The sequence below is a fragment of the Lepidothrix coronata genome, unplaced genomic scaffold (genome assembly GCF_001604755.1).
Source record: "Lepidothrix coronata isolate B3197 unplaced genomic scaffold, Lepidothrix_coronata-1.0 Scaffold14, whole genome shotgun sequence".
NCBI lineage: Eukaryota > Metazoa > Chordata > Aves > Passeriformes > Pipridae > Lepidothrix > Lepidothrix coronata.
The window spans coordinates 5,207,858-5,234,531 of record NW_016690194.1 but is presented as its reverse complement, the minus strand read 5'-3'; the positions used below and the strand labels follow the sequence as shown (position 1 = coordinate 5,234,531).

The following is a 26,674-nucleotide window of genomic DNA, read 5'->3' as shown; positions in this document are numbered from 1 at the left end:
AGCTGACTCCAGGACTGGTATTCAAACAACAATCTTCAAGTTACCTTGCATGTCTTTGTTTTGTAAATGAAGAGCTGCTCTCCTTAACTAAAAATTAAATGCAAAGTCTTAGGCTAAAAAAATTACAGTTAAGTTGTTCAGAAAAGCAAGAAATAAACTAACAGTTTTACTGGAACTGAAAACTGATTCACTCTTTCAAAAAAATGGGGGGAGGACATGAGTGGGGAGCACTGATTGTTCTTTTTTTTTTTTTCCCTTTTTTTTCTGAGTTTTGATCACAACACACTAATAGTTATAGTGTTCTGGTAGCTCAGGGTCCTGTTACAGTGTCTGCAGCTTCGTGAGTTTTATAGCCAGGAAGTTCACAAAAATCATAGATCAGGAAACACCACATATACTTACAGTGATGCTATCTTCATTCTCTTTGTTGGAAACATCCGTGGAAGTGATTTGATTACTGTTATTTGTGGCATCTCCAAGATCATTAGGCGTGGTTTCATACTCTTAAGAAAGGAAAAAGGGTTGCTTTTATAATTTCATCACTTTGGAGGGGAAATGGTTTTCATTATTTCTGCTTTGAAAGATGGTAAGGTCACTATCAACTTTGGGACTTCGAGTTCTTTGGAAACAACCCATAATTGCTAATGAAGCTGGAATGTTTTGGGGGTAATCACTATAGCATATAACTAAACAAATGTGCTGTGACTGACAAACATGAAAAGAGAAGCAATCTACATCATAATGTGTATTCCTACTGGAAACACTAGAGTTAAACGAGAACTCCATCCAGAGAGCTATTTTAATGCACTTCTAAATTCCCATTAAAAATGAAAGACTGCCCTCTACACTGAACCCTTGCATTCAGTCAAATATAGGACAGTCTCAGAAATTAGTTCGAGCACTTTTGTTTAGCTGATCAACTTGGCAGATGAGTTTCTAGCTAGTTTTATGAGTATCAAATGGGAAATAGCTGGTTTTATTTGTTTAATAAATAATAAAAAACCTCTGTTGCGTGCACAGGGGTTACCATATACCATTGCTGTCATACAGGTAATCCTTTAAAAATTCAAGTGCCTGAACCTGTATGAAGAAATTTATTGACTTATCAAAATAATTCCACTGATAGGGCTGCAGGGGTAAATCCAGAACCATTCCATACAAAGAATGAACATGGTTTAATTATTTATAATAATTTTAAAATGAAACACAAATATATAGTTCATGATTTCCTGACAAAATCATTCAAATGAGATAAAACCAATCAAATAGTAATATATGTTAAGAGAAACATGCATTAAAATAAAATTTAAAAATGCATATATTTTGTAATTACTTTTGGAAACACACAAAACATTTCAATTTCATGACTGTAATGTGTGCAGATGAAAGAAACAAGGGGCAATAACTACACCTATTACAAAACGCACCTCCAGCATTGTAATTTAAGTTTTCAATTCACTGGGTATTTCTTTACATGTTTGGATTAAAATTAGTGCCATAAGCCTACAGATGAAATTTTAACTATGAAATTGAAAAAGCAGGGCACAGAGGCACAGCTCTTGCTAATTAGAGATGCAGGAGCTCCTCTGATCACAGAGCTGCTGCTGAGCAAGCACAGGGAAGGCTTGCAGCCCAGAAGAGGTATTCTCCTTTAGTTCCAAAGGCCAGTTTGGAGAGCTCAGCTGGCAGTGCTAGCAAGACATTGCACTGGGCTTTTGATCTTCAAGAACACACTTGCTTTCTGCAAGGCACTAGCAGGCTGCAGACTTTTTTGGTAGAGGAAGCTATGAGCTACCTCTGGCATCAGTGCTATAGTCAGCAGAGTTAGGATGTCTAAACAACTCACATATTCTATTTTGGCTCTAAACTATACATGCCAAAGGACAGGACTCTTTCAAGCCAAAATACACTTTAAATATACAGAGCTTTCATGAGGAAAAAAATTAATTTCTTGGTCTTTTACCATTTGAATTCCACAACTCTGCACTGCATCTCTATGGGTGTAGCTTACCACGCATCAGCAACAGAAGTATGAACAGCACTTCTTGCCCATCCAGGTAGTACAACCCCTGCCCGAACAGCTCACCTGCACAAGCAGCCTGGACTCTTGGACAAGACCATCTGTCACCATGACTACACACTTTGCCACAGGAGAGGAAGAGACTTCTGCTTAATTTATTTGCAGGCAAAGCCTGCTTTATAACAAATACCTAGGCCTAGAAGGTTGGGCTTCCTTTAAAATTACCTGGGAACATTTTCACAAATATAGTTTTGGCCAAAAAACTATATTTATTGTAAATTTGTAAACTATATTTATTGTAAATACTATATTATGTATGTAAACTTATATTTATTGTAGGTTTATAAGACCAACATATAAAACAAATTTTTAGGGCCTTCACTGATCTGACTTTGTAAAACAAACTTCAAAGAAGGAAATTTTTTGCTCTTAATTTCACATGTAAGTAGCAGTGGGCAAAAGATGATGCTATTTACAGTTGTGTTTGTGCTTATATCTGTACTAAGCTACTGGAAATCCCACCCTGAAGGACTAGTGAGAACCATACAGAGTGTTTCAGGTCTGGTCTGTGAATCCCCTGAATGCACTTTTATATTCAAATGGGCAAGAGCTAAAGTAGGCTGCATCAGTACACAGGTGTTGTGCAGACATTCCCTGCTGTCTAATTGTGAATCATATGCATTTGAGGTGCATAGTGCCAGATCTTTAATGAGTCTTGAAATGGGTGAGTCAGTCAAGGAAAACACACACAACAGCTATCTAGCCCAAACCAGGTGATTCTGAGTTAAACAAATTCCTCTTCATTTCACTATGAAATCCTGACATAAACACTGAGCACTATATAGACAGGGCCACGCCTCTTGACTCATGCTAGGTAGGACTCATATTGCTGCAGGGCCAAGTTCTCCTGTGCTGTGTACCTCATGCAGCCACCAATAACTATAAAAACTGTGGTGAATTGCAGCTGAGGCTGGGACATATTTTGCAGCAATTTCAGAAACAAGGTGCATGGCAGCTGGGATAGACATAACAGCACAGTCATATCAGCATGGGGGGGGAGAGGGGGGGCGGGCCCTGCACAGTCATTCTGGGGGTTTGACTGATATGGGGCAGGTTGTTTCTTTCACATTCACAACCACATTAGAAGAAGCATCGTAGCATGAAAATGTGAACTCAGAGCCAAAGGAGCTGGCTTTGCACTTAAATTTCCTGCTCATACCCAAGTGAGTTGCTTTATTTCTCTCAGTTACTTCCCAGATGGTGTCAGGACAGCTTCCCCTCTTCGCCTTTTCCAAGAGGTGCCAGAGAGGTGAGCTAGAGGCACTAGTGACTGCTCCATGCACTGCAGGAACTGCCCCATGCAGTCTGGACTCCCACGGGCAAACACAATGTCATGCAGCCTGATGCAGCTCATCAGTTCTTCTATTTTCTGTTGTATGTTCAAAACACTTAATGGAAAACATTTGGAAATCACCTCACATCACAAGGACAGCATTTTTAAACAGCAGAAAGAACAGCCAAGAATAAAAAGGAAGGCTGCCTTCACCAGGACTGGGTCTTGCAGGGTGTAATCCATCAGCAAAACTCAAAGCACAACATATTAGCAGAATCCTACCCAAGTCAATTGAAGCATACAGCGCTCACATGACTAAAGCCATACACAGGCATCAGGGCCTTCATAAACAACTCAGAATCAAAATCTTCATGCATACAGTTTATATAACACAACACATGAAGAAATTGTGCAAACCATCACCACTCTCCTATCCCAACTCTCCCAACAAAAAAAAAAAAAAAAGAATTTGGAAAGAGAGGGAGGGGAAGCTATCCTTTGGAATTTCTAAGCATTTAAAGTCAAATTGATGCTTCAACTGCACATTAGCTAAAGTTTAATGACATGGAATGGAATCAAAGACATAACATTTAGATCAGCTTTAGCTAACTTGAGTCATGGGCCATTTCATCCAAGTAAAATTACTCCAAATAGGATCCAGCTTCAGGTTGTTTGGGTACGTTGGTTAAGGTGAACTTTCCCACTCACCAGAAGTATACCAGAGATATTTTGTAAAACTAGCCAGTTGCTTTTCATTCTGCAGCTTCTATTCTAGTGCACACTGGCTTTCACTAGGTACATTTCTCCTAACTAAAAAACTAATGTGAACACTGTGCCATCGAATCTCCTGGCACACTCTCAGCTACCACTGACTTGATGGTCTGCTTATGCAAGAGAGATGAAGGGAAGGTACAAATGAGTGGACAGAGCAGAATAAGTTGCCTATAGGAAAACTTACTTATGCCAACTTCATTTTTAAGTGGGATTTAGGGGTACATTTTTGGAGGCAAAATAAGTATGGAATCATCCTTGAAAAAATAAATTAAGTTATATAAGGAGAAATCATGAACTCTCTTTCCTCCAAGAAATGCCTCCAAAAGATTCACAAAACCTAATGTCTGTGAACTACATTAGACAGCTTTCATTCTACAGGATCAACTGCACCCATTCATAGCAGTGGATTTATGCTTCTCCTAATGTGAATCAAAAGCAGCAGAGTAAGTAAAACATCATATTGCCATCATGTATGTTGACTAAAAGGCAGAAGAACCAAAAACACAAAGTACCTTTTAGAATTGTGTTATAATATGTGACATTTCAATTTAACTGAGCCTGACATTCAATCTTTTAATGGTTTCAGTTCCTTAATTTCTAGCATTAAAAGAAAAGAAAAAGGAAATCAAATATATACCATAAACGTCTGGATCCAAAATTGGGCCACTACCTGCACATGGAGAAAAAAAAAAAAAAAAAGCTATATAAATAGATTGCAAATGCTGGAAGAATAAGAACAGGAATTGTTTTAAGAGTTGACTTTATTTGCCATAGCAATCACCAGTAACTACATAAATGCAAGTCAACACCAATAATTGCAGTACCTGCTTATCAGATTACATTTACAACCATTTTAGAGCTATCCCAAAAGTTAATATTTTGCTTCATGTGAAAGAGCTACTGCAAGCTAGCTCCGGCAAGGGCACACACTATAGCTGGTAATTTAAGGGCTAGAGGTAGCTACAACTGAAGCAGCACCATTTCATTCACTCTGTAAAAGGATGCTTCCAAGAAGCCAACTGCACAGCTGATACACAGACAGAACTCTTACCAAAATAGTCAGATGTCTCAGAAACCAGAATTTACACAAGCAAATGGATACCTGTCCAGGCAACACTTTTCTAAATTTTACTAGTTCCTATTTGCATCCTTTTCTAATTACTGCACATAAGTAAGGCTAAGTACATATGTGAATGTAATGTACAGAACGCCCACAGAATTATTGTGCACTATTAGACTATTCATGCTTTGAATACTTGTTTTGTATCTTAACATACCTGTTCATTCTAGTTTATAATGTATTCATAACATAGCTTATGTAGTAGGCGTCTAATAACATCTTCCATATTTTTAGTCTTTCTTTTTGTAGGTTTGGAAGTAAAACTATAGATAATTAAAATCTCTAAAGATGCATCCAACTTCAAATAATATAATTCTGTTTATAATACTATACAGTAAATCCACAGTAGTGGCATTATACTGGCATAAAGCCACTGTGAATATGAGCAGAACACCATTGTTCACAGCATGAGAAACTGTGCTGAAAATATTAGTTGCAACCTATGTGCAGAGTGGCAACAGATAATTAGGTTTATTTTAAAATGCATCTGAAGATATTCTAGTATCCAGAGATACAGTTCAATAATCCCCATGAGAAACATCATGTCAATCGACAGAAATAAATAACCAGTGAAGAAATGTTGCACTATCTGTCCTCAAGCAACATTTGGCCAGAGATTTCTGTCCATAAAAATCCATGGATTCAGTTTTTCTGCTGTAAAACATCCATCTGCTGAAAGACAGTATTTTTTAACTCACATTCTGCAATCAGAAGTGGAAAAAAACCCAAACCAACAACAATAAAAAAGCCTCCCAGTCCTTTACTTCTGGCAACATTTTTGTTAACGTTCACTTAAATTGGGATAAAGTAAGCAGATTAGTAAACCCTTAACTCCTGCCAGAGATATAAACTAGGAAGTCATCAACTCTATTCAACTCCTTTTATATAACTGAATACTTCAAATAAAGTTTCAAAAATCAAGATCGTAGACAACTCCCAATTTTCTACTTAGTATTGTTTTTTTCTATTTAGCACATAAAAACACACCTACTTAATCATCAGTTGAAGTTATTTTAACATTAAACTTCACCACAATAATTTTGCATATTTACACACATTTATCTTCAAGGCAAATACAGAATGGCACCATTGTTTTGGTCCCCTTTAGAAGAGTCTGTTAAGTAACCAAACTATCAAAAGACTTATCCTATTAACTCATCTTTACAAACTACATCAACTACACTTGGATTGCTTGCTTCTTTCTTTACAAATTTGATGTTTTCAAAATAAAACAGCAGCAAAGGATTCAATTCCAAAAACATCCGTAAAACACATTATGCCACACAAGCAAATGCTACTTCTATGGCACATTTAACATATTCTTTTACTATGACAAGATATATGTGACTTGGAACCTTCAGCTGAATTTTAGCATAGACAGTTGGTAGATGAATAAGCTTAATTAAAAATACCTATTATTGGTAAAAATCTCTCTGACATTCATTAGCCATTTTGGATCAGCTATGAGGACAGCCTCCAGAATAAACCATAACCATTTCTGGCTTACTCTTCACTGCAGTGTCATCTCAAATAATCAAGTCACTTTCAGCAAGAACAGGAAACCAAGAATTTAGCAGCTTAAAGATAGCTAAAATCCAGCCAATAAAATATAAACTTTATTCTTCTAGGTCTTCATATTTAAAACAAATTCTTATTTTACAACATTAATTGTGGTATCATTAACACCATCCAAATCCCACTGTGGTACATAGTTTCCTCCATCCTCAGACCAGTGAAAAAAGTTCACCAAGTAGCATGCTGGAAATTGAGAGCATCTTAGAGAAATCATGTCTTCACCATGTTTGATGCAACTCTGAAAGTGAAGCATTACGCTGTTGATAGTAGAATATGTTTCAGACTTATGTGTATTTACTTTAGACATATGGATTATAGGTTTTGAATTTTTTTTGTTTTTACCTTCTGAGCATTTGCCCAAGTGATGCAATAAGCAGAGAATCAGTTTAACCTCAGTGAGTGTACCTCACTCCATGAAACATCAGGACTAATATTTAATTCAGTCATGAAGACATGGAAATGAACGTAATACCAGGGCATGGGCCTTAACCTTTATGATTCATTGTACAATATATGGGCCAAAAGAAGAAACTACACAGTAACAACAGCACTGAAAAAGCCTTTTAAGGATTTGTAAAAGTTTGACAGTGCTTTAAATAGTAATAGTTGAGAACGAAAATTGTAATACAACACATCTGCTTTTATGTGAGCTTCAGTGGAGGAGACAACAACATTGTGACATTTTCAGCAGCTCAATGCCATGAATTCTTACAGGAAAAAACTAAAAACAATATTGAGGAGGCTAAGTATATAAGCCATTTCCCCTGCTGCTAATTTTTAAGACTGGTTTGGTGACATTCACTATATATGAACTAATTTCTAATGCAGTTACATCCTGTCCATACATAGTCCCATTTCCTCTGTACTCTTTTTGTGAAGCTTAATCCACTAGAGGACTTGGGAAATGCCTAAAGAACACAGCACAGATTAAATAATATATAGATAATATATAGACTTATATTCCATATGAATATAAATATGATGGAACAAATAAATAATGTTTTCTTTCTAATTTAGAGGATAGCTACAGTTCTATTTACTGATCTAAAACAACACAACTGGAAAGTTTTCAGTGCACTGGGGAGAGGTATAAAGGAAAAACAAGAGAAGGGATTTGGATCAAAGACAAAAAATTATAAAATCACCTAAATGTATGAGAGGTTAACTGTTATTCTATTAGAAAATGAACTCAGGTTCATATTAAATAAGCAGAGTGTAAGAGAACTTCCACTGTACACAGAATATCCATGAGGTGAACTGTTTTGCTGAACAGTTATAAAGTAGTATTAAAGGATGCCAATAGCTGAAATCATGGCATGTTTCTGTAATGAGTCTACTTAAGGAAGAACTCCAGAGAAAAAAAGAAGAGAGGAGCATTAAGGACAGCAGGAGTAAATAGTCTGATTTTATCAGCTCTGCATCCTCTCCTTCTAAAGATGGGAAAGTCTTTTGACCTACTCTCTCTCTCCCTACAGCAAACTGAGTTGATAGGGAAAAAACGACATATGACCATATTTTTAATTTCTGTAGCCTGAGATATAGGAAGAGAGAATTTAAACATCCCCCTTTTTTCCTGCCAGATAGCATTAGCACTGTGCATTGCTGTTTAAAAGAAGAAGACAACTTTTTATATCACATGGCTAAAAAGCCAAAGGTACATACAGGCTCGTATTTTCAGATATGAGTATGTAATTATCTGCACAAAACCATGACTTTATTTCTACTCCAGATGTGCAAGGTCGCCTCAGTATTTTCTTCCACATACACCAGTATGCTTACATGTACAGTGACTGTTCTTGAAGTCACTTTATGTATGGTTTTGAAGATGTGAGAAAAGATCAAATCACAGAGAATAACAATCACTTACAGTAGTCCCTGCAATTCAGTGAATTAGTCTATCTTAAGCCTTCCCAAAAAGCATTTAGGTGGCCTTGGTAGAACCTTTAGAGCAATTGAAGATGCAGCTATCTTGAACAGTGATACTCCTAGACATGTAGATGCCCAACCTTCCCATAGATGAATGGGAACTGGACATCAAAATGCCTGTAAGCACCTGAGACCTTGTCCATCCTGCCTCTGGGTTACCGATGCCCTAAACAACATATTATCATCAATTCACTGGACCGCACAATCAATTTTGCAACAAGGCACTAGATGCTACACAGGCATCCTCCATGTCTTGCAATACACTGCCTAGTTCCATTCGTATGCAGTGCAGCAAATTACAGAGTGGCTGAATTGGCAGTCAATGCCTTCCAGGATCAGAACTGAGGCTTGGGAAAACTTCAGAAAAGCAACCTTTTATTAGCCTTAGCTGGCAGCGAGGATGGCTACTCAAAGGAAAGATTTATAGAGCACTGGCATGGCCTCCCTTGAGAAGCAATAAACAAGAAGAAAATAATCAAGGAAAACATTATTTTACAATTAATATTGAAGACATTTATTCAGAGAAAAAAAAGTCCTATAAAAAGCTTCCTCCAAATAGTTAAACTGGGCAAGAGCACTGTCTCAACAGTATAAATTTGCAATTGCTAACATTAAAAAAAATTACACTTACCATCTCCAGGGACTGACATGAAATGAGCATCAACCCGTTTTTCATCCTCTCCATAATCATTCTTTGCCAGTAAGGTATAAGCACCATTATTCAGGTGTGTAGGATTGTCCAGCTGAAGGCAGCCATGGTATTCACTTTGATTGATAACATGTATTTTAGTACAGATGTATTCAGACTCATTCAGCACAGCTCCTTCATAGAACCACTGCAATGTGGGCTTAGGGTTCCCTTTCACAGTGAATGGAATACACCAGTGATGGTCTGGGGTTGGAGATTCAATAAATGTGATATTTGGTGCAACTATATTGGAAAAAAAGAATGAAGAACATCAGAATATTCTGAACATGTCCTTCCTCCTTTCCTTTCCTCCCTCCAAAGTTATCAGCGAAGTATTTTTTATTCACCAGTACAAATACATGTTACTAGTAGGAATGGTACATATTTGAAGGATGCTCACACAGGAATGCACCTGCTCTGCCTAGGGTACTATGCTTACAACTGAAATGAAGCTGCTCTTCAAAAAAAGAAAGCAAACTAGTTTCAGACAAAGACTGAACGTGTGTTAAATCACTTAAAGCCTGCAAGGTGTGGGAAGTTCAGTTACTAGATTGCTGAGAAAATCTCTCTCTTGGAAGAGAGACATTTTAGCTTTATTTTGCTGAAAAAACGGTGCAGAGGAGTGCTGAAGGAAAACAGCAGTATTGAAAATATTTAAAAGCTGGCCAAAAGCAAGTAGCACTGCAAATATTCTCAGCTAGGAATCCAAATTTACAGACTATTTTCTTCACAGAATCAAAGTCAGAACAGATTACTTAATTCCCTGGATTCTTTTGTCAGGGAAAGATGATTTTCTACTATACATATTCTCATCCTTGTTCAAATCTGCTAAATGCCTCAAGTTTACAGACTACTTCTGTTTCTCTCAAGGGATTATTCCAACACCTTGCCCATTATTTCACTGCCGGGAAATTTTCCTCTATATTTATTCTTAACTACATCCAATTTCATCTAGTTGTACTCCCTTTTATCACTCATAACAGTGCCAAGCTCAGAATCTCATTACACTGTTCAAACATTTCTAGTTTATGTTCTTTCCCATAGTTATTACATATCCAATTTCAACCTACAAACCTACATGTACAGTGATTTCTCTAGTTTGCTCTGTCATGAGCACGCACTGAGCCAAGTTTGCCATCTACGAAGTGTTCCATTCTCATCTTCAATTAAACAGAGGGTTGGAACTTGTGAAAACACACTGTCATGTAAAATGACAGTGTAAATTCATGTAAAATGAATTTAGCCTGGAGCCTAGATCTAAGAAGCCAGTGCCTCTACACTAAATGTCCCTTCCCCCTTCCTTGGCCCTGACAAATACATGCACTATTCAAAGCTATGACAAATAAATTTATATCTGGCCGTACAAATGTTGAGAGTGTATTATTTTTCAAACAAAGCAGCTGTTGTTTTAGATAGTAAGAACTTAAGCATTTGTAGTCTCATAGAATTCTACAAGCTTTTTGATGCATTCACACTTCTCAATTCCTAAGATAGTGTGTATGGACACGCACATCACTACAAACCTTCCCACACTGATAGTGCCATTTAGTATTTGGGATTTTAGACCTTTACTTACAGACTGTTCTAAGCGGAAGAGGAAGCAGTTACAAACATATTTTTTGCAGAATACAGAGCTGAAAAAGATAAATGCAACAACTGCTGGTTGGGCTACTCCTTAGCATTAACTGAAGTAGATAGTTCACATGCCTTAACGGTTTTCTTTTCAACAACCTAAGAGACCAAAAAATACTTATACCCAAAACAGCTCCTGCTAATGCAGTTTGGCCTCAGGATCTGTATGGAGGCCTGCATACGTACAGAATACCGTGAGCTCGGCAGAGGCTTGGTACTCTCCCACAATGTTCTCTGCTACACAGGAAATCGACAGTCCACTGTCCATGGACGAAACATTCTTTATGGTTAGTGAGGCAGGGTTCTTATTTGTGTCACTCTACAAATGATCAGAAAAATATGTATGTGTCAACCACAGCATTAAGAAAAAAGGAGAGGGAGGGCATTATTGGCAATAGCTGAATGGCATTTTTCATTTTCCCTTCCTTTTAACTCTATCAGTCCACAATTAATCAAAGCCTTACCTTAGCGTCTTATTCACGCAGACCTAAATCACCTACAGAATCAATTGTAACAGTCAGTGGCAGTGGATTCAAAGCTCCAGAAGTCCTGCTACAAACACTGCACTCAACCATGTTTCTGTCCTGTCACTTTCAATCTCTGCCTTTTTTTTTTTTAACACTTGATCCTCTCCACACAAATGTTTTTTTCTCTACCCACACCCTTGCTCATCCCTCTCTCCTACTTCATAACCAATTTCTGTGGTCTATCTCTGCCTGTTCTCTTTTAACTTTTTCTTCTTGCCTATATTCTGTTCAATCCTTGCTTTACTTATCGTTTTCTCTCTTTCCTTCAAAATTCTGCGTGACATCTCTTCTACTGACGCCTTCTGAGCCCTACTGTACCTTGACAATGATGTGTCTTCTACCTCCTCAACCAAATTTCTCTTGGAAGCTTTCTTTTCTCAAGAAACCTTCCACAAGAAACTAAATACTTTCTACTACCTATGTTATTGTCCAAGTACTGTTTTATGGGTTAAGTACAGCCTAATTAAGGTAAGAATGATAATTCTTATAAATCTTGATTCTTATGATTCCTAGAAAACTCAGTGTCCATCTACAGTCTTAAATGACATACTGAATATGCAGCTATGCTATACTGATTAAGGAAATATGGGTGAATCATACCCACACACAAAAAGCAAGCTAATTGTTAATGGTTCTGATGTTCTTAAATCAGGCCTTCGTATGATCTCCAAATCATTATTTCCATACCTGAATTTTTCACAAAGAGCAAGACTATTTTATTAGGATAGGAACCAAACACATTCAGAAAATAAACAATAATTAGGATAATTTTTTAAAACTACTTTTGAGATAATTTTCTTACTGTACACACACACACCAGCACTGCACAGAACACAAAAAAATAACACAATGCATCTGTAAAACTGCAGCAACCTGACATGGCAGTCAATAGGAATTTGTGGGAACACTTGTGCATATAGTCCTGTGCAACCAGAATTTTGAACCTCAAGATGACAGCACAACTCCATTTGAGTTAAATGTCCCTTTGCTTTCAGTGTTACAGTAGGGGAGGTGGGTGGAAAAGCAAACATCCCATCATACACTTCTATGCGTGCAATTCTCAGAGGTGAGCAGTGCCCAAAGCTGGACTGAAAGCAGAGGGGCTCAACCACAGGCTCAGGGCTGAAATCCAAAGCAAGAAAAATCTAAGCAACATCAGTCACACTATACATCAGCATAGAAACTCAGAACATACAGCTTTGCAGAACTAAAGTCTAATGTCTCTTTTTGCTAATGTCTCTTTTAAAACAGGAAAGAGAAAGAAAACAGGCAAAAGCAGAATATGAGGTGAAGGAAAGGGGGGCAGAAACTGAGACTTGCAAGTGAGAGAAAAAAAACCGAAAGCGACACACAGAAAAGGACAGTTGTGAATGGCAAACAAGGTTTAAAAGGCATGTGCTCTCCTGCTACTGAAAAGACTACTGTGCTCCACGGCTAAGGCTGTAGCTAGCCTGTATTATGAGCCCCTCTAAAACACCATGATGAAGTTATTCCAGGACAAAATACTTCTGGAGAGCTTAAAGCAAACTGATTATGGCATTTCAAAGATAGGAGGGTTAAAAAATGAGGTGACCTCACTTTCTGAACAGCATCCCACATTTGTTTTGGCTCCTAATTAAAAAAAAAAAAAAAAAGTTAAAAAAAAGAGAGAGAAAAAGAGCAGAACTTGGCATAGATTCCCCAAACTGTTTTAATTTCTTGTTCTTGATGACGATTGATGACTTTGGGGAACTTTAAAGATCAGAGAAAATTACTTTAAAAATACAACTAGAGGTCTGCAGAGCTCTTACTTATGAAGCTGAAATGAAAGACAGGCTAGTTAAATTCTATACAAGCCTGATATAATGACCTTATGAAAGAAAGTACAAAAACTATGAGACCCAAGAGATCCTGTCTCTTCCACACTGCAGGAAGAGTTTTGGAAGTACACATCCCACACCTTATATAGACCAAGAAGCTTTAGACAGTTGTGCATCACCATGAATGTAGGAAAAACAATGCCACAAAATTTTAATACAGAGAAGGTCTTTTCCACTGTGTAAATAATGCCAATTTATGAGGTCAGTAGCTGCATGTTGAATATCTGCTTAAATGCCTCATCTTTGTCAATACTTCCATCAGAAAGAACTTAATCATGCCATTTCCAGTGTACGCACAGTCTACAGTAGGGACACAAAATATAAAGATCCCAGAAAACAACATTCCCCCTCCTAGATGATTTCACTGAGGAAACATTTTCATAGTTCATTTAAAAAATGAACAAACACATGCCATTCTTTTTAGTAACATTTTAACTTCAATTTCCAAGGCTTCCTTTTGTAGCAACACGTGGCAGGAAAATTAAACAAGCCACAAAATATTTACAACCAAATTCCAACACACCAAACCTTTGACATGAAAATATAATAAAATTATGAACACAAAGCTTTTTTCACAATTAGGATAGATTGGATTTATTTTCTGTAAGCAGGTATCACTGATAACAAGAAAGTCCTTGTGTTTCAGTATCCCGATTCACATTACTTTCAAAAATTTACATTACTCTCATTTACCAGTGAACATCAAAAAACCAGAGTGAAAATCAGGATCTTGAGAAACAAATCTCTGCCATTCTCCAAAAGCACTGCCACAGTCACCCGTGATTGAAAGTAACTGGAAAACAAATGTAATCCCAACATTAACTTTCTCTTTCATCTTTTTAATAAAAAGTTAACTAAAGCTGAATGTGAAACTTCATTCCATCATTCAGCAGGTATCACCTGTCTCCGAATTGTCACATATTTGAATATAAAACTTACCTCATGGTTTGAAACAAGATTAGTTACCACCCAGGACACATTTGGGGGTGGTCCTCCAGTAGTATCACAGTACAACGTGATGCTCTTTCCTTCCACCACGGTGATGTTATAATTGCTTAAGTTCGCTGAGGGCAAGTCTATGATAGAAACAATAACAAAAAACATCCACACGTATTTGTATTTGACAGAAGAGACACCACACAACTCTAATCAAGCCATATAAATGCAAGCAAAACCACTACTACATCAAATATTTACTGTAGTCAGTACTATTCAGTCAAGCAGTCAAACAGAATCTTTGGAAATATATAACTACAATGTTTTAGCTGCTATGTATTTTCTACACTTCCTCTGCTTCATATCCTAAGAGAACAATATTGCATGCGGAAATACATTATGCTAGTTAAGTATATAGGGAAATATGTCAGGTCTGCAAACAGAAGTTAGCCTAACTTCAGTTTTTAACTTCAAAATGGAAAAAACCCTTCCCTTACTCTTCAAAACCGCAAACTTTATCTATCTTTTTGTAACAAACACAAAGCAACCTCTATGTTCAACTAACTGACATTGTGGTATTCCTGCTGTTTTCCACAACACTAACAAGAAAATCCCATTAGCTCCCAGTATCACACAGGAGACTGCAGCCCTCCTCTCATAGAGTGACAGAGATCACAGAGAGCAGGGCAAAACCTAGATCTTAAGTACAAAGTGAGGGAAACAGAGCACTGAACAGATCAAACTAGAGAAGAGAAAGGACAGAAGAGAGCATTAGCAATTGCACAGAGCTCTATCCAAGGCACCTCAGCTGACTTTTCTAATGCCTTCAGAAAAGCAGAAAAGGAGTGAGATGGTATCACTCATCAGGAAACAAGACCGGATTTTGCAAGAGTAAGGACTCCCACTTCATCTTATATAGCTATAAATCACTCTGTATCTCATTCTTTAGCACTAAAAGCAACGGGAGTTTCCCAAAGAGTAAATATGTGCTGAATGCTTAGAAAAACACACAGAATTACAGACTGACCTTCTTCAAAAATAATAACAGCAATATCAGTAGATTGTAGGCACACAGGCACTCACATTTCATATTTATTTACATAGCAAATAAATATCACCTTTCTTAAAGATACTATGTCATCATTTGAAGCTGCCACACTCTGTAAAAAGCTTTGGTCTCCTTTATGAGGCATTTCTCAGCAATGGTTCCAGGTAAGTTTTACTTGCAATTTATCACCTCAAATAATCAAGCTTATCTGCCGTGCTGGATATGTATGCATCATCTTGCAATAACTTTTCCTTTTCTGAAACAACAGTTCTTTTCGTTTTTTTTTTTTTAGTTGAGAGTACAGCACTTTCATCATGGACCTGGTGGTACAGAAGTTTAGCAGAGACTTTTTTCCTTACATAAAAATTAACTGCCAACACAGTGTGAACACATATGTTTGCTGGAGGTTCAATAGAAGCTATATGTATTGGAAATCTGCCTTAATTAGTTCAATAAAAGAAAAAAATTAAAAGAAAAGAAGGTGAATAATTTCCCAGGCAATGCTTTCTTGCCTAATAAGATTTGGAGATCGGCACAAGTATACACTAACTGCTCAGGCAATTCTCCTGGTGCTTTAAGTAGTGCTGTAATATGATTCCCATTATAGGCATCATAGATTTCTTCTATTATGTTCACTTTATAAATCGTATGTTGAAGTTTAGTGAGACAGAGCTGGAGTTTGTATGCCTTGATGCAGTAATCTGTTAGCAAAGGTAGCCATCTGCTCTAGCCTGCTGTGAATTCAAATCTCACCAGTGTCTGTCAACTAGGTGAGCAGGAAATAAACTAATCTTAGGGAACATCTGGATATTAATTATGCTATTTAGGGAACAAGGAGAAAAGTAATGAGATAATTTGCTTCATAAAGTTACACCTTCACACCATCTCTGAAAACCATTACAATTCCTCCTGCCAGACCTGAACATCCAAAGAGATTAAAGGTTTCTGCTCTTCCTAGCCCTAGCACTTGGGATAAGGTCTACGTGTAGATTAGCATTTCACTGTGCAAACCTGCACGGTTCCTACTAACATATCATTTCAGGTGAAACCACCAATAAAATAAAAACAACTTTCGTCCCTCAGAGCTCTCCTTTGATAGCTGTTAAGTTCTGAGACAACTTCTTCCTGCAGTGTGATTATGTACAGGATAGGTGACAGAAGTTTAATTTCTCTGGTACTGCCTCTGTTTTTCACCCAGAATTAAATCTAATTCTGTTTATTTGCAAAAGTCTACATATGTCATGTTGGTGTTAAGTCTCTAATGAAAACAGCTACATCATGCCAGAAGGTTATAAAATATTACTGCTTATTATTCTATAGGTTCCTAAAGTTACACTAAAAACCAGCTGCAAGACCTCTGCCTCAAAAGAAGTACAAACGGAATGGAATGGAATAGAATAGAATTAGAAATAGAAATCACGTTGCTGTGTGTGTTTTCTTTTCTTTCTTTCTCAGTCCTGAGGTGGGTGGAAAACCTAAGAAACACCTTGGGATTCATTTTTTCTGGTTACATGTCTTGAGATAATGAACTTTAACTGCAAGGTCATTTTGCTTTTATTTCCAGTGGCTCCCAAACTGCTCCACAGCAGAATACACACTCAGAATACACACTGTTTGAGATGTGGCTCTATTTCCGAAAAGTGGACAGTAGCTTAAGGCTTCATATCCAGACATGTGATGCACTGCACTTACCAACAAAGCAATGAGACTTAGCAGCAAGACTGTACTGAAAAATAACTGTATTTAAAGAAAAAAAAAAAACCAACACATTGGACCTTAACATACATACATACATGCTCAGTTTCTATGCTCGGTGTAGTGTGAGATCATTTATATGGGTCGGTAGCATTTTGACACTTATAAAAGATATCCAACCATGTTGCTTTCACTTCTGACTTAATTTGGTTAAATACAGGGGTTTAGATGGCTATCGCTTCTGTTGATACAGATGTACATTCTAAAGGACTTTGCAAACAGCAACTGATACATGCAATCAGACAACAGATTCAAATACTATTGTATACTGCCAGCATACTAAGTTCAGACTGTAGGATAAGAGCCCATAAAAGATAGTCATGACGTTATCTTTCTATGTTTCATCTTGATATCTGTCAGACAGAGAATACTCTGTGCTTCAAAGCTCAAACACAATCTCTGTTTCAAACTTTTATAGCAATAATTATTATAACTGGATATCAGCAATGATCCATTTAGTATTCAATGTCTTTTTCAAGTTTGCTGTATTTTTGGCCTTAGCAACCTTCTGCAGCAATGAGTGTTACAGGTGTAATGTTCAGGTTGTATACAAAAGCAACTCCCTTTTACCAGTTTTGAAATTTCTCAGTGACCTTCAAATTTATTGAGTACTCTCCTGTTCTGGTGGAACAGAGTAAAGAGAGTTTCTGAATGATCTCCTTAAGATTACCTTGTTTTATTTTGTTTCTCAAATCCCTTTTCTTCTTGATAATCTATCCAAAGCTTTTCAATCTCTGCAAAAATGGGAGGATGGAACCTGTTACTGAGAACTTTAAACTATAATGTAGAAAATAACCCAGTTCAATAGATGAAGGTGTACACTAAAATGTGTTTCATTATGCATTGGTATATAACAGCTATGTTCTTCACCACATACAGAATATCTTTTCTCCTATTCAATTTGATTACACTTTATTCCCACTTTATTCAATTTGATTTACACTTTATAGGCAGCTCAGGATTAGAATAAGCAGTCACTTCCCTCACTTCAGCACACCTAGACCCAACAGAGACAAGCAGAAGGAACTCATTTGTGCCAGCTGAGTTTCTCCAAATATCATCTCATACTTTAGAAGGAACAAACTCCCCCTTATGTAGGGAAGAGAGGCATTTACCCTCACAAACCATCATTAGTGCAAAAGGATGACCTGAGGCCATCAGACAGTGGAACTGCCAAGCATCACTAGGGAATTACTCACATCTTTCCTGTGCACAGCTGGGACTTCAGCAACCACAAAACCAAACACCTTGGATGCAATTTTTAAAGGTTACTACTACATTGGGCTACGCAACTGTCAATGGAAATTCATAAAATGAATGTGCCTAAATTCCTAGAGGGCTTTCAAAGGCTTCATGCTGCTACTTAGTACTTTCTATAGAAAGCTTAAATTGGCCTTACTAGAGCCAGATCGTCATTGTATGTCAAAGGAAGGATATGACCTAATGAAGAAATAACTGAATATTAATATAAGCTGTAGTCTGTAGCTCAACTCTTAGCAGCAAGAACACTTTAGCCAGTATACTAAAGCTACTTTTCGAAGGTGATAGTCTTAAGCCAGAATAAGCAAATCCACCATTACACCAAGGATACTGTTTCATTATCTTCAGCTACAAAAATTTTTACAAAATTAGTACCAGATTGACTTTTTCTGCTTCAACTCTCATCTGTTCAGTTCTGGGATTTGTTCAGTTACTCAAAAATCTTCAACAATTCTCTCAATATGGTCAATTAGCATCACTAATACCTACGAAATTACATGATGAATAAATTAGTACCTGGGAGAATACCGTAAATTCAATATTGCATTCATTTATGAAATCCTTTGCACACTAAGTCCCTGATTTTCATTGGTCTGTCAACAAAATCCTTGGAGTCTAGACATGATGCCGTGTCACTAAATGGTTTTCAATGTGGCCCATCACATCTCCCTTTTGTTTGGCATGTTTTTGGAGGTCAATCTGTGATAAGAACAAGTAATTACCATGAAAAAATGACAATTTTTTTCTTGAAACTAGCCAACTGCATCTGATTTCTAATAAGGTCATTTTAATCCTTATCTGAAACACCTAATCATCTTTTTAGTAGAGAGGCAGCAACCATCTATCAAACTGAACTATGTAAAGGTAGATTACCAGAATCACTGATCTATAAAATATCCACCACAATTCTTAAGGTACTGTGGCTCAAATCCAGTCTACTTGCCTCACATAAAGTTTCAATACAGTCTAAGGTTCTTGGCTCCCCTGGTTTTGCTTTTTCTCTCTAGGGAGAAAACATACAATTGATTACATCACTACAGTACAGCTTCATAACACCCACTATCTATACTGTCTTGAGCCTGAAAACAGAACGGTTCACAATGTAATTTGTTATGAACTATCATGGCTCTTGAAATTTCGGAGGTGTCATTGGCTCAAAACAGGTTTTATCAATGGAAGGAAAACAGTTTTCTTTTATCATTCTATTAAAGTTCTGCCTTGTTGGAGAACACAGTAATATTTACAAATTTCAAAGGCCTTTTCCTATGGGCTTTTAAGTGTTTAAAAAACACAAAGCAGGAAAATTTCTAGTAATTCTAGCTATAAAGATAGGAGATGTTAGATATATGATTCACCTCCTAAGTTTCACTTAAATGCCTGCAGCCAAAAATCTCTGAGCCAGATTTCAGCCACTGGGTAAGTGGGCCTGTTTCCACTTAAGGTCTGCAAAATGACAGGGCCAAAAATCATCTGGCTGCATCTTTAAAACACTTTGCATGTAAGGTCTAGGGACCTTAAAAGAAAGGTCCTGAGCAAAAGTTAAGGAGCTGATGTAAACCTTGGAAATGTAAGCCCTTTTTCTGGTTTGAGATATCAGCAACAACCTTCAGAGCTTCTGTACAGGTTGACTGCAGAATTCAGCTCACTGTCCAAGTGAATTTGAGTGGTGTGGTGGGTTGACCTTGGCTGGATGCCAGGTGCCTGCAGCACCTGAATTGTTTAATTGACCTTGTCCACAGTATTTATTTAAACATTTTGTCTGCAAGAATTTTGAGACTATGTGTTTCTACAGATGCTATCAATCTAGTCAACATTTCCCTTTCTAGCACTATCATGAAGGTATCTAGCCATGTTCACTGAATGGCTAAGCAAATTAAATTACACCTAGAGAAATTGTTGTTACCTGGCATTTAAGCTTCAATTTATCCATAACAACTTTCAAAAGAAAACCAAAGATATGTAGTGAAGTTGGGCTGAATACGGCAGCCACAAGGTTAACAGATGAATTGAGAGCTAAACAGCCCTTGTAATGTAAGTTAATGAGGCCTAAAGTAGCTTATGCAAACATCTAACAAATGGATTCTTATTCACTCAGTGCATGTAATGCAGTTGCAGTTCCTGTATCATTATTTGTGGAATTTCATGTGTGTCTAGAAAATACTCAAAATAATGCTGACCTGTGTAATCGTGCAAACACGTGATCCTGAAACAGGAATATTTTCAGAGAACAATATAAACAAGTAAAATTATGGCTTTCATTATCAATACCAAATATATGGTATACCAAGCATATTACTGAAGGGATGCCTTCATGAAAAGTTTCCACTTTTAAAGAAAAAGATACTTTCTCTAGACTCCAGAATACAGTTATCTAGTCATCAATCTTCACCCAGATAGACTGTAAGAGCAAAGTAAGAATACCGCCAGACAAGAGTCAGACAGCTGTTCTACTCAGTGGATTAGTACTCCACACTTAGACAGGTGTGTCAAGTCAGGCATAGAGAGCACCTCTGCAAACCTTGACAATATGCTGAATTCAGGGACAATACTTGAGTGATCCAGACACATTTCTTTCCCTTGGATAGTGTCTTGCTTCCTTCTATTTCTAACATGCTTTGTATTACAAGTCTGCTTCATTGAAATTAAAGTAGAACTTGAATCAGAATTACCAAACAAAAATCTGTTTTAATTTTTAAGATGAGACATTCAAATACATCACTCAATTATCATCATTCACAATCCCTAATTTACATATCATGTAGATGTTCATGTTTAAACATCTGTATTAAAGTTCATGTTTGATTTACAAACATGCTCAAAAAGAAGTTACGTATGTGTCTTCGAAAATAAGATTCCTGTTGCCTTTTCAAACTCCATAAATTATTGGTTGTTTTCACTTATAAGCCAAAAAATTCTTTTAATTAAGTATGGAAAACTCTAATTCAACTTGGGAGCAACAGTGAAACCCCAATACTGTGGAATTCTCATAAAAAATGAAACTTTGTCACACAGCCCATGATCACAGACAAGAATCAAAACTCTTACAGAGAAAATAAGAACAGTTTGTCACCAAGCACCATGCATCACATCTAGTTTTTGAGCCAAAATAAACAACACAGGCCACAGATTCCATGAATATTTTAACTAAACATTAAGAACATTTAAGGCTTTTTTTAAACTCGCTTCATTCTGCCTGTAATGTTCTCCTTCTAATAGTCTTATCTGTGAAACCTGGCTGATAATGAAAAAAATGTCAACACCCACTGGATTATGCCTTTACTTATGGTTTTAGACTGCACTGTGCCATGATTGCTTATTTTATTGACAACACAATCTTTTCTGCAAATTCAAAGAAACATATGTGTCAATCCTTCAGTTTGCCTTTTTTGCCCTTTGGAATTTATAACCACCTGCCTCCAGTCTGGTATTACCATTTACTTATTTACCTCTAGGACCAAAAAAATCATCAGAAACAGGCTGAAATGAGGCCAGATCCAGTCCAGTACATTTGCAGTCATCTGAACAATTGCCTGTTAAAATTCATGGCTTTCCCCAACAAGCAAGAAATGGGCAATCCATCACCTTAGATTGAAATTCTAAGGTGAAATTCACAATGACTTCTAAAATTTTGTCAGCCATACACAAGAAGCAGCACTAAGAGCAACACTGCAATACTTCATGTGTAAGGGAGGAGACAGGAAAAGAATGTGAGCATTCATAAAATCCCACAGTTCTCAGACCAGACAACAGTTCCACAGCTGCATATGTAAACACGCAAGTCTAAACATACCTTAGTTATATGTACAGCAAATTAGTACACAGAAGCAATTTGCGACATTTTTCAGTAGATTTTCACAAGCATACATGACCAATGACAAGACAGAAGGCATCTGAAAAACCATAGATGATAAACAAGCATCCAAGCTGCAACAGTAAGCAAAATTGAAAAACTGATTAGGCATCGTATCTGCATAATTTACCAGATAAGGCAAAATGCCATTACCAGACTGAGATCCAGAGCAACATGAGGTCTGCACAGGACTGCAGAGATAGCTGTAGAAGCCATTCCTTTCCCCAAAACATCACAAGATAAAAAGATTTCTTCCAGTATCACTGAAATCAGTAACAGTTGAGTAACTGAATGCCTACTAGAGGGAGTGAGCAACACATCAGCAACCAGTCCTAAAGACATGGTCCTGCCTCCCTGACACTGAGTGAGCTCCAGGTGATCTGGAGATCTCTTGGGTCTTTTGGGTCTTTTGAGTGGCCTTACGCCAGGTAATACAACATGCCTTGCTTGCAAGCACTTAACGCACTGGTGGTAACTGCCACCAGAACCTACAGAAGTAATATAAGAACAAAGTGTTTACTTAATTAGTTCTCTTTTTGATTTTCTAACACTATTTATCATGTGGAAACAAAAGAGGACTGACTAGGTGGAGATGTTGTCCATGCTATACAGACAACCAGCAAATGCTGTGAAAATGGCAAAACTAAACACCATCATTTCTTACACAGAAGTTTCTACTGGGGTAGATGCAACTTGAAAACTTTTGACATAGTAATTATGTGTGAATTTAAAACTTGGGAGAATCTGACAATTTTCATCATATCTAAATACATTTCAAATGCAGTTAAAAAAAATTATTGATTGACACTTCTAATACTGCAGTTAGAAAGGATCTTCTAGATAGTGAGTACACTTGAATTTAAACCTCAAGAAAATAAATCACAAAGTTGATGGCATCTAAACTGCAATCAGTCTCAGTACATTATTGAACACTTCTGCCATACAAACAATAAGTAAAGTACCACAGAAGTTTGCTAATTTTCTCACCAATTTGTATAAACTAAAGCCTTATGATCAAGAAACCATAGTGGTCTCTACCTACTTCTCAGCAAGAGATTTATTCACAACACACAGTATCAACACATCCTATTGCAAAAAAACATTTATCACATACTGTAATATATATGTATATATATAAACTGTAAATGTACATGTTATATGTATTTTTATATATGCATTTATATATAAACTATAATATCATGAAGTAACTCATAACACCTGAAGACATAACATAGGTGTGTTTGCTTATTTTCTAACTTAAAAAAACAAACCTAACAAATTCAACAAGAATATAGGATGAAACCATTTAATTAGCAGAGAAAAATTAGAAAACATCTAATTAACAAAATGCAGAGGCCTGTATGCCAAAAATTTCTCTTAACATTAAAGGGAGCTAAAAAGGTCACATAGCTCACGGGAAGAAAAAGTTCACATATGTAAAAAGCTGAATTCCTCTTCTATTTCAGTTCTACCTATTAGCCTCACAGAAAGTTCTGGAAATGAAATAAACCAGCATCATGAGTCGTTTTGTTTTGAAACTAAGTCTTGTCCTTTAAAATACAGAAAAATATCTGCAAAGATACTGAAAGAGCTATGCATTGGATCTTTCAGATACCTTCCAGAACACATTCCATCAAAATGGTCATTCCTCTTTATCTGGGATTCTCTGCTCTGTGTCTAGGAAAAGCCTGTGTTGTCATCTTTATTAAAAACCTATACCCTGTATTGGTTCATTTTGGAAAAGGTAAATTAAGGGGAAAGAGCATCTACAAGATAAGGGAAATAATGTTATGGAAAGCTTGGTGATATTTGGACTCTGAAAGCTAACATAAATGATTTGTAGGCATGTGCTGACATCCACACAAATCTTCAAAACAATGCATGTTTTCCATATGCAAATTGCACATACTGCAACTTCCAATCTAAATGTTGTATATACTCATCTTTCCTCCTCATTTTCCTTCCCTAGTTGGAAGTACCACCTTCCCTTGTCATGACAAGTATTTCAGTCAAGATATGCCCACAGGATGCATGCATGGGTACACACATATGCACCTACACAGCACCCAGAGGTCAGAGACAAGCCTGTTTTGACTGCAGATGGTTAAGAAATTAGGAGGAAGAACTAATGTCTCATAGGTTTAATTCTGGGTATTTAACATCAAAAGTTTTCAAAGGAAAATCCCAACTCCCTGGTAGCTCATAGAGGTGCCAGCCAAGAATGTTACGAAAGACTGTGCTGGAGTTCCTGATTTGCACTAACTGATGTCACTCCAACAGCACACCAACCTCTCTACACCCAGCACATGAATCTACCTTCTAGTCTATGCAGCTGGAGCTCAGCTAGGTACCATCTCCCATTTCAGGTAAATCAGATCCTAGAGTACACAAGACCTACTCTGCAGCTCACAAGAACCCCTAAACAGGCCGTTTTGTGGGGGTTTTTTGATTGTACTAGACACTAGCACTATTTTTGCCATGAATACACCACCACGCCTGGTCCCAGAAGGAAGCTGGACACAAGACTTAGAGCATGATATGTGATCACAAAATGCATCATTGTCATTAAATGCTGCACTTGTTGGGCCTGCAATAGGTCCCCATCATGGCTGTTCTTTACTGGCAGCTGCTATCAGAGGACGTCATATCCTCCATACAGGCAGTGCAGAAAAGAACACTCAATGGGCAAAGGTGGAAGGAGAAAAGGTATAATTTGTCCTGCTGTTCGTCTTCACTTACAGCTTTTCCAACCCAAATCAGGATGCCCTTGCTCCCCTTACTTCTTGTCTTCCTGCTGCTGGGCACCCCAGCTCCCCACTCCACAAAGGAATTTCCAGCAGATGTGACATCATGTTAGAAACACCCCATCTCTGCCCCTCATACAGAGAGGAGGAGAAATCTTTTCAACTAGTGGGTGAAACCTTTCCCCCACTGTCCCAGGACCATATACAGTCAACAACTTCATATACAAAACAAAAGGGGATGGCATTATGGGTTACATCATTTTTTCACTATCTCTAGATCCATACATGATAACCGAAAAAGTATGCTGCAATATGCCACAGACTTAAGCTTGATATAACTCTTTTGTATAGCCTTTACAAATGAACTCAGCAGAATTTTATGTGTGAAGACCAGAACTATTGCTAATCAGTCTCAATTAGCAGATAGTTTTTCTGAAATTTCTTCCTATGGTCCTAGTACTACAGTTCGTATTTTTGAAGGAAAATAAAGACTTCATTAACCACAAATACCTGAAAAAAAATTCAAGGAGGTAAAATTTCATGTCTACTGAGCTTGGAAGCTGTTTACTTCAACAAAGGCACATGCATTCTATATAATTCTTGTGTGCTACCTATAATCAGTATTCTGTTTCCCTGCACTAGAATAAAGAACATCCTTAAAGAATCAAGAGAAAAAACAAACAACTTTACATGAAGTGGTGAAAGGTTTGGAGGGGAAACCATATCAGGAGCAGCTGAGGTCACCTGGTCTGTTCAGCCTGGAGAAGAGGAGACTGAGGGGAGATCTCATTGTGGTCTTCAAGATCCTCAGAAGGGGAAGTGGAGGAGCAAAAACTGATCTTTTCACTCTTGTGACTAGTGACAAGATTAGAGGAAATGGCATGCAGCTGAGCTGGGGAGGTTTAGGTTAGACATCAAGGAAAGATTTTTCATCCAGAGGGTGGCTGGTTACTGGAACAGGCTCCTCCGAGAACAGTCACAGCACTAAGCCTGTCTGAGTTCAAGAAGTGTTAGGACAATGCCCCCAAGCAGAGGGTGTGATTCTTGGGGTGTCCTGTTCAGAGCCAGGAGTTGTACTCAATGATCCTCGTAGGTCCCTTCCAACTCAGTATATTCTACAATTCTATGAAGTTACCAAAATTATTACAAGCGGAGTGAAAGATGACAGAGTGGTCAATACCTCCACTGAAAACTTTTCCTTTAGAGCACTGTTGTCATTCTGAGAGGTACCTTGTAAAAAAGCACGTTTGTTTTTCCTGGCTCACAATAATTTAGCAGTAGTTTTATGTTAAAAGAATATTACCGCAGTTTGGGACTTTCATATCCAGCAAGGCTGTCCTCTTGTTGTTCTCATCTGTGCAATATAAATCCTGAGTTTCTGTGTAAGACTTGGTCTCTTGAAATTTCTTGATCCACATGATTTCACAGGAACACTTGAATGGATTGTCCACCAATATCCTATAGCAAAAAAATACTAATTTATTTAGAAGAAAAAAACATGTCATGCATATAGAAAAAAAATGAGAGGCACGGGGAGTCCAGGCATTCAGCTGAGTGAAAGTAGAAGTTGAATCCTTTAGTTAAGAAGGTTGAAGTATGCAAGTTGAACCCTCTAGTTAAGAAGCAT

General features: G+C 37.3%; 1 protein-coding gene across 8 annotated transcripts in view; it reads right to left on the bottom strand.

The window, feature by feature from the left end:
* Positions 1-26,674, bottom strand: part of NTRK2 (neurotrophic receptor tyrosine kinase 2) — a 200,456-nt gene that overhangs the window by 144,960 nt on the left and 28,822 nt on the right. For all 8 annotated transcript variants that reach the window (XM_017806106.1, XM_017806109.1, XM_017806105.1 and 5 more), the window contains exons 5-10: positions 26,351-26,505; positions 14,394-14,530; positions 11,255-11,387; positions 9,380-9,679; positions 4,765-4,797; positions 403-503 (exon numbers count right to left, since the gene is read on the bottom strand). In XM_017806106.1, coding sequence (XP_017661595.1) covers positions 403-503; positions 4,765-4,797; positions 9,380-9,679; positions 11,255-11,387; positions 14,394-14,530; positions 26,351-26,505 — 859 coding nt within the window. The remainder of the gene's footprint in view (positions 1-402; positions 504-4,764; positions 4,798-9,379; positions 9,680-11,254; positions 11,388-14,393; positions 14,531-26,350; positions 26,506-26,674) is intronic.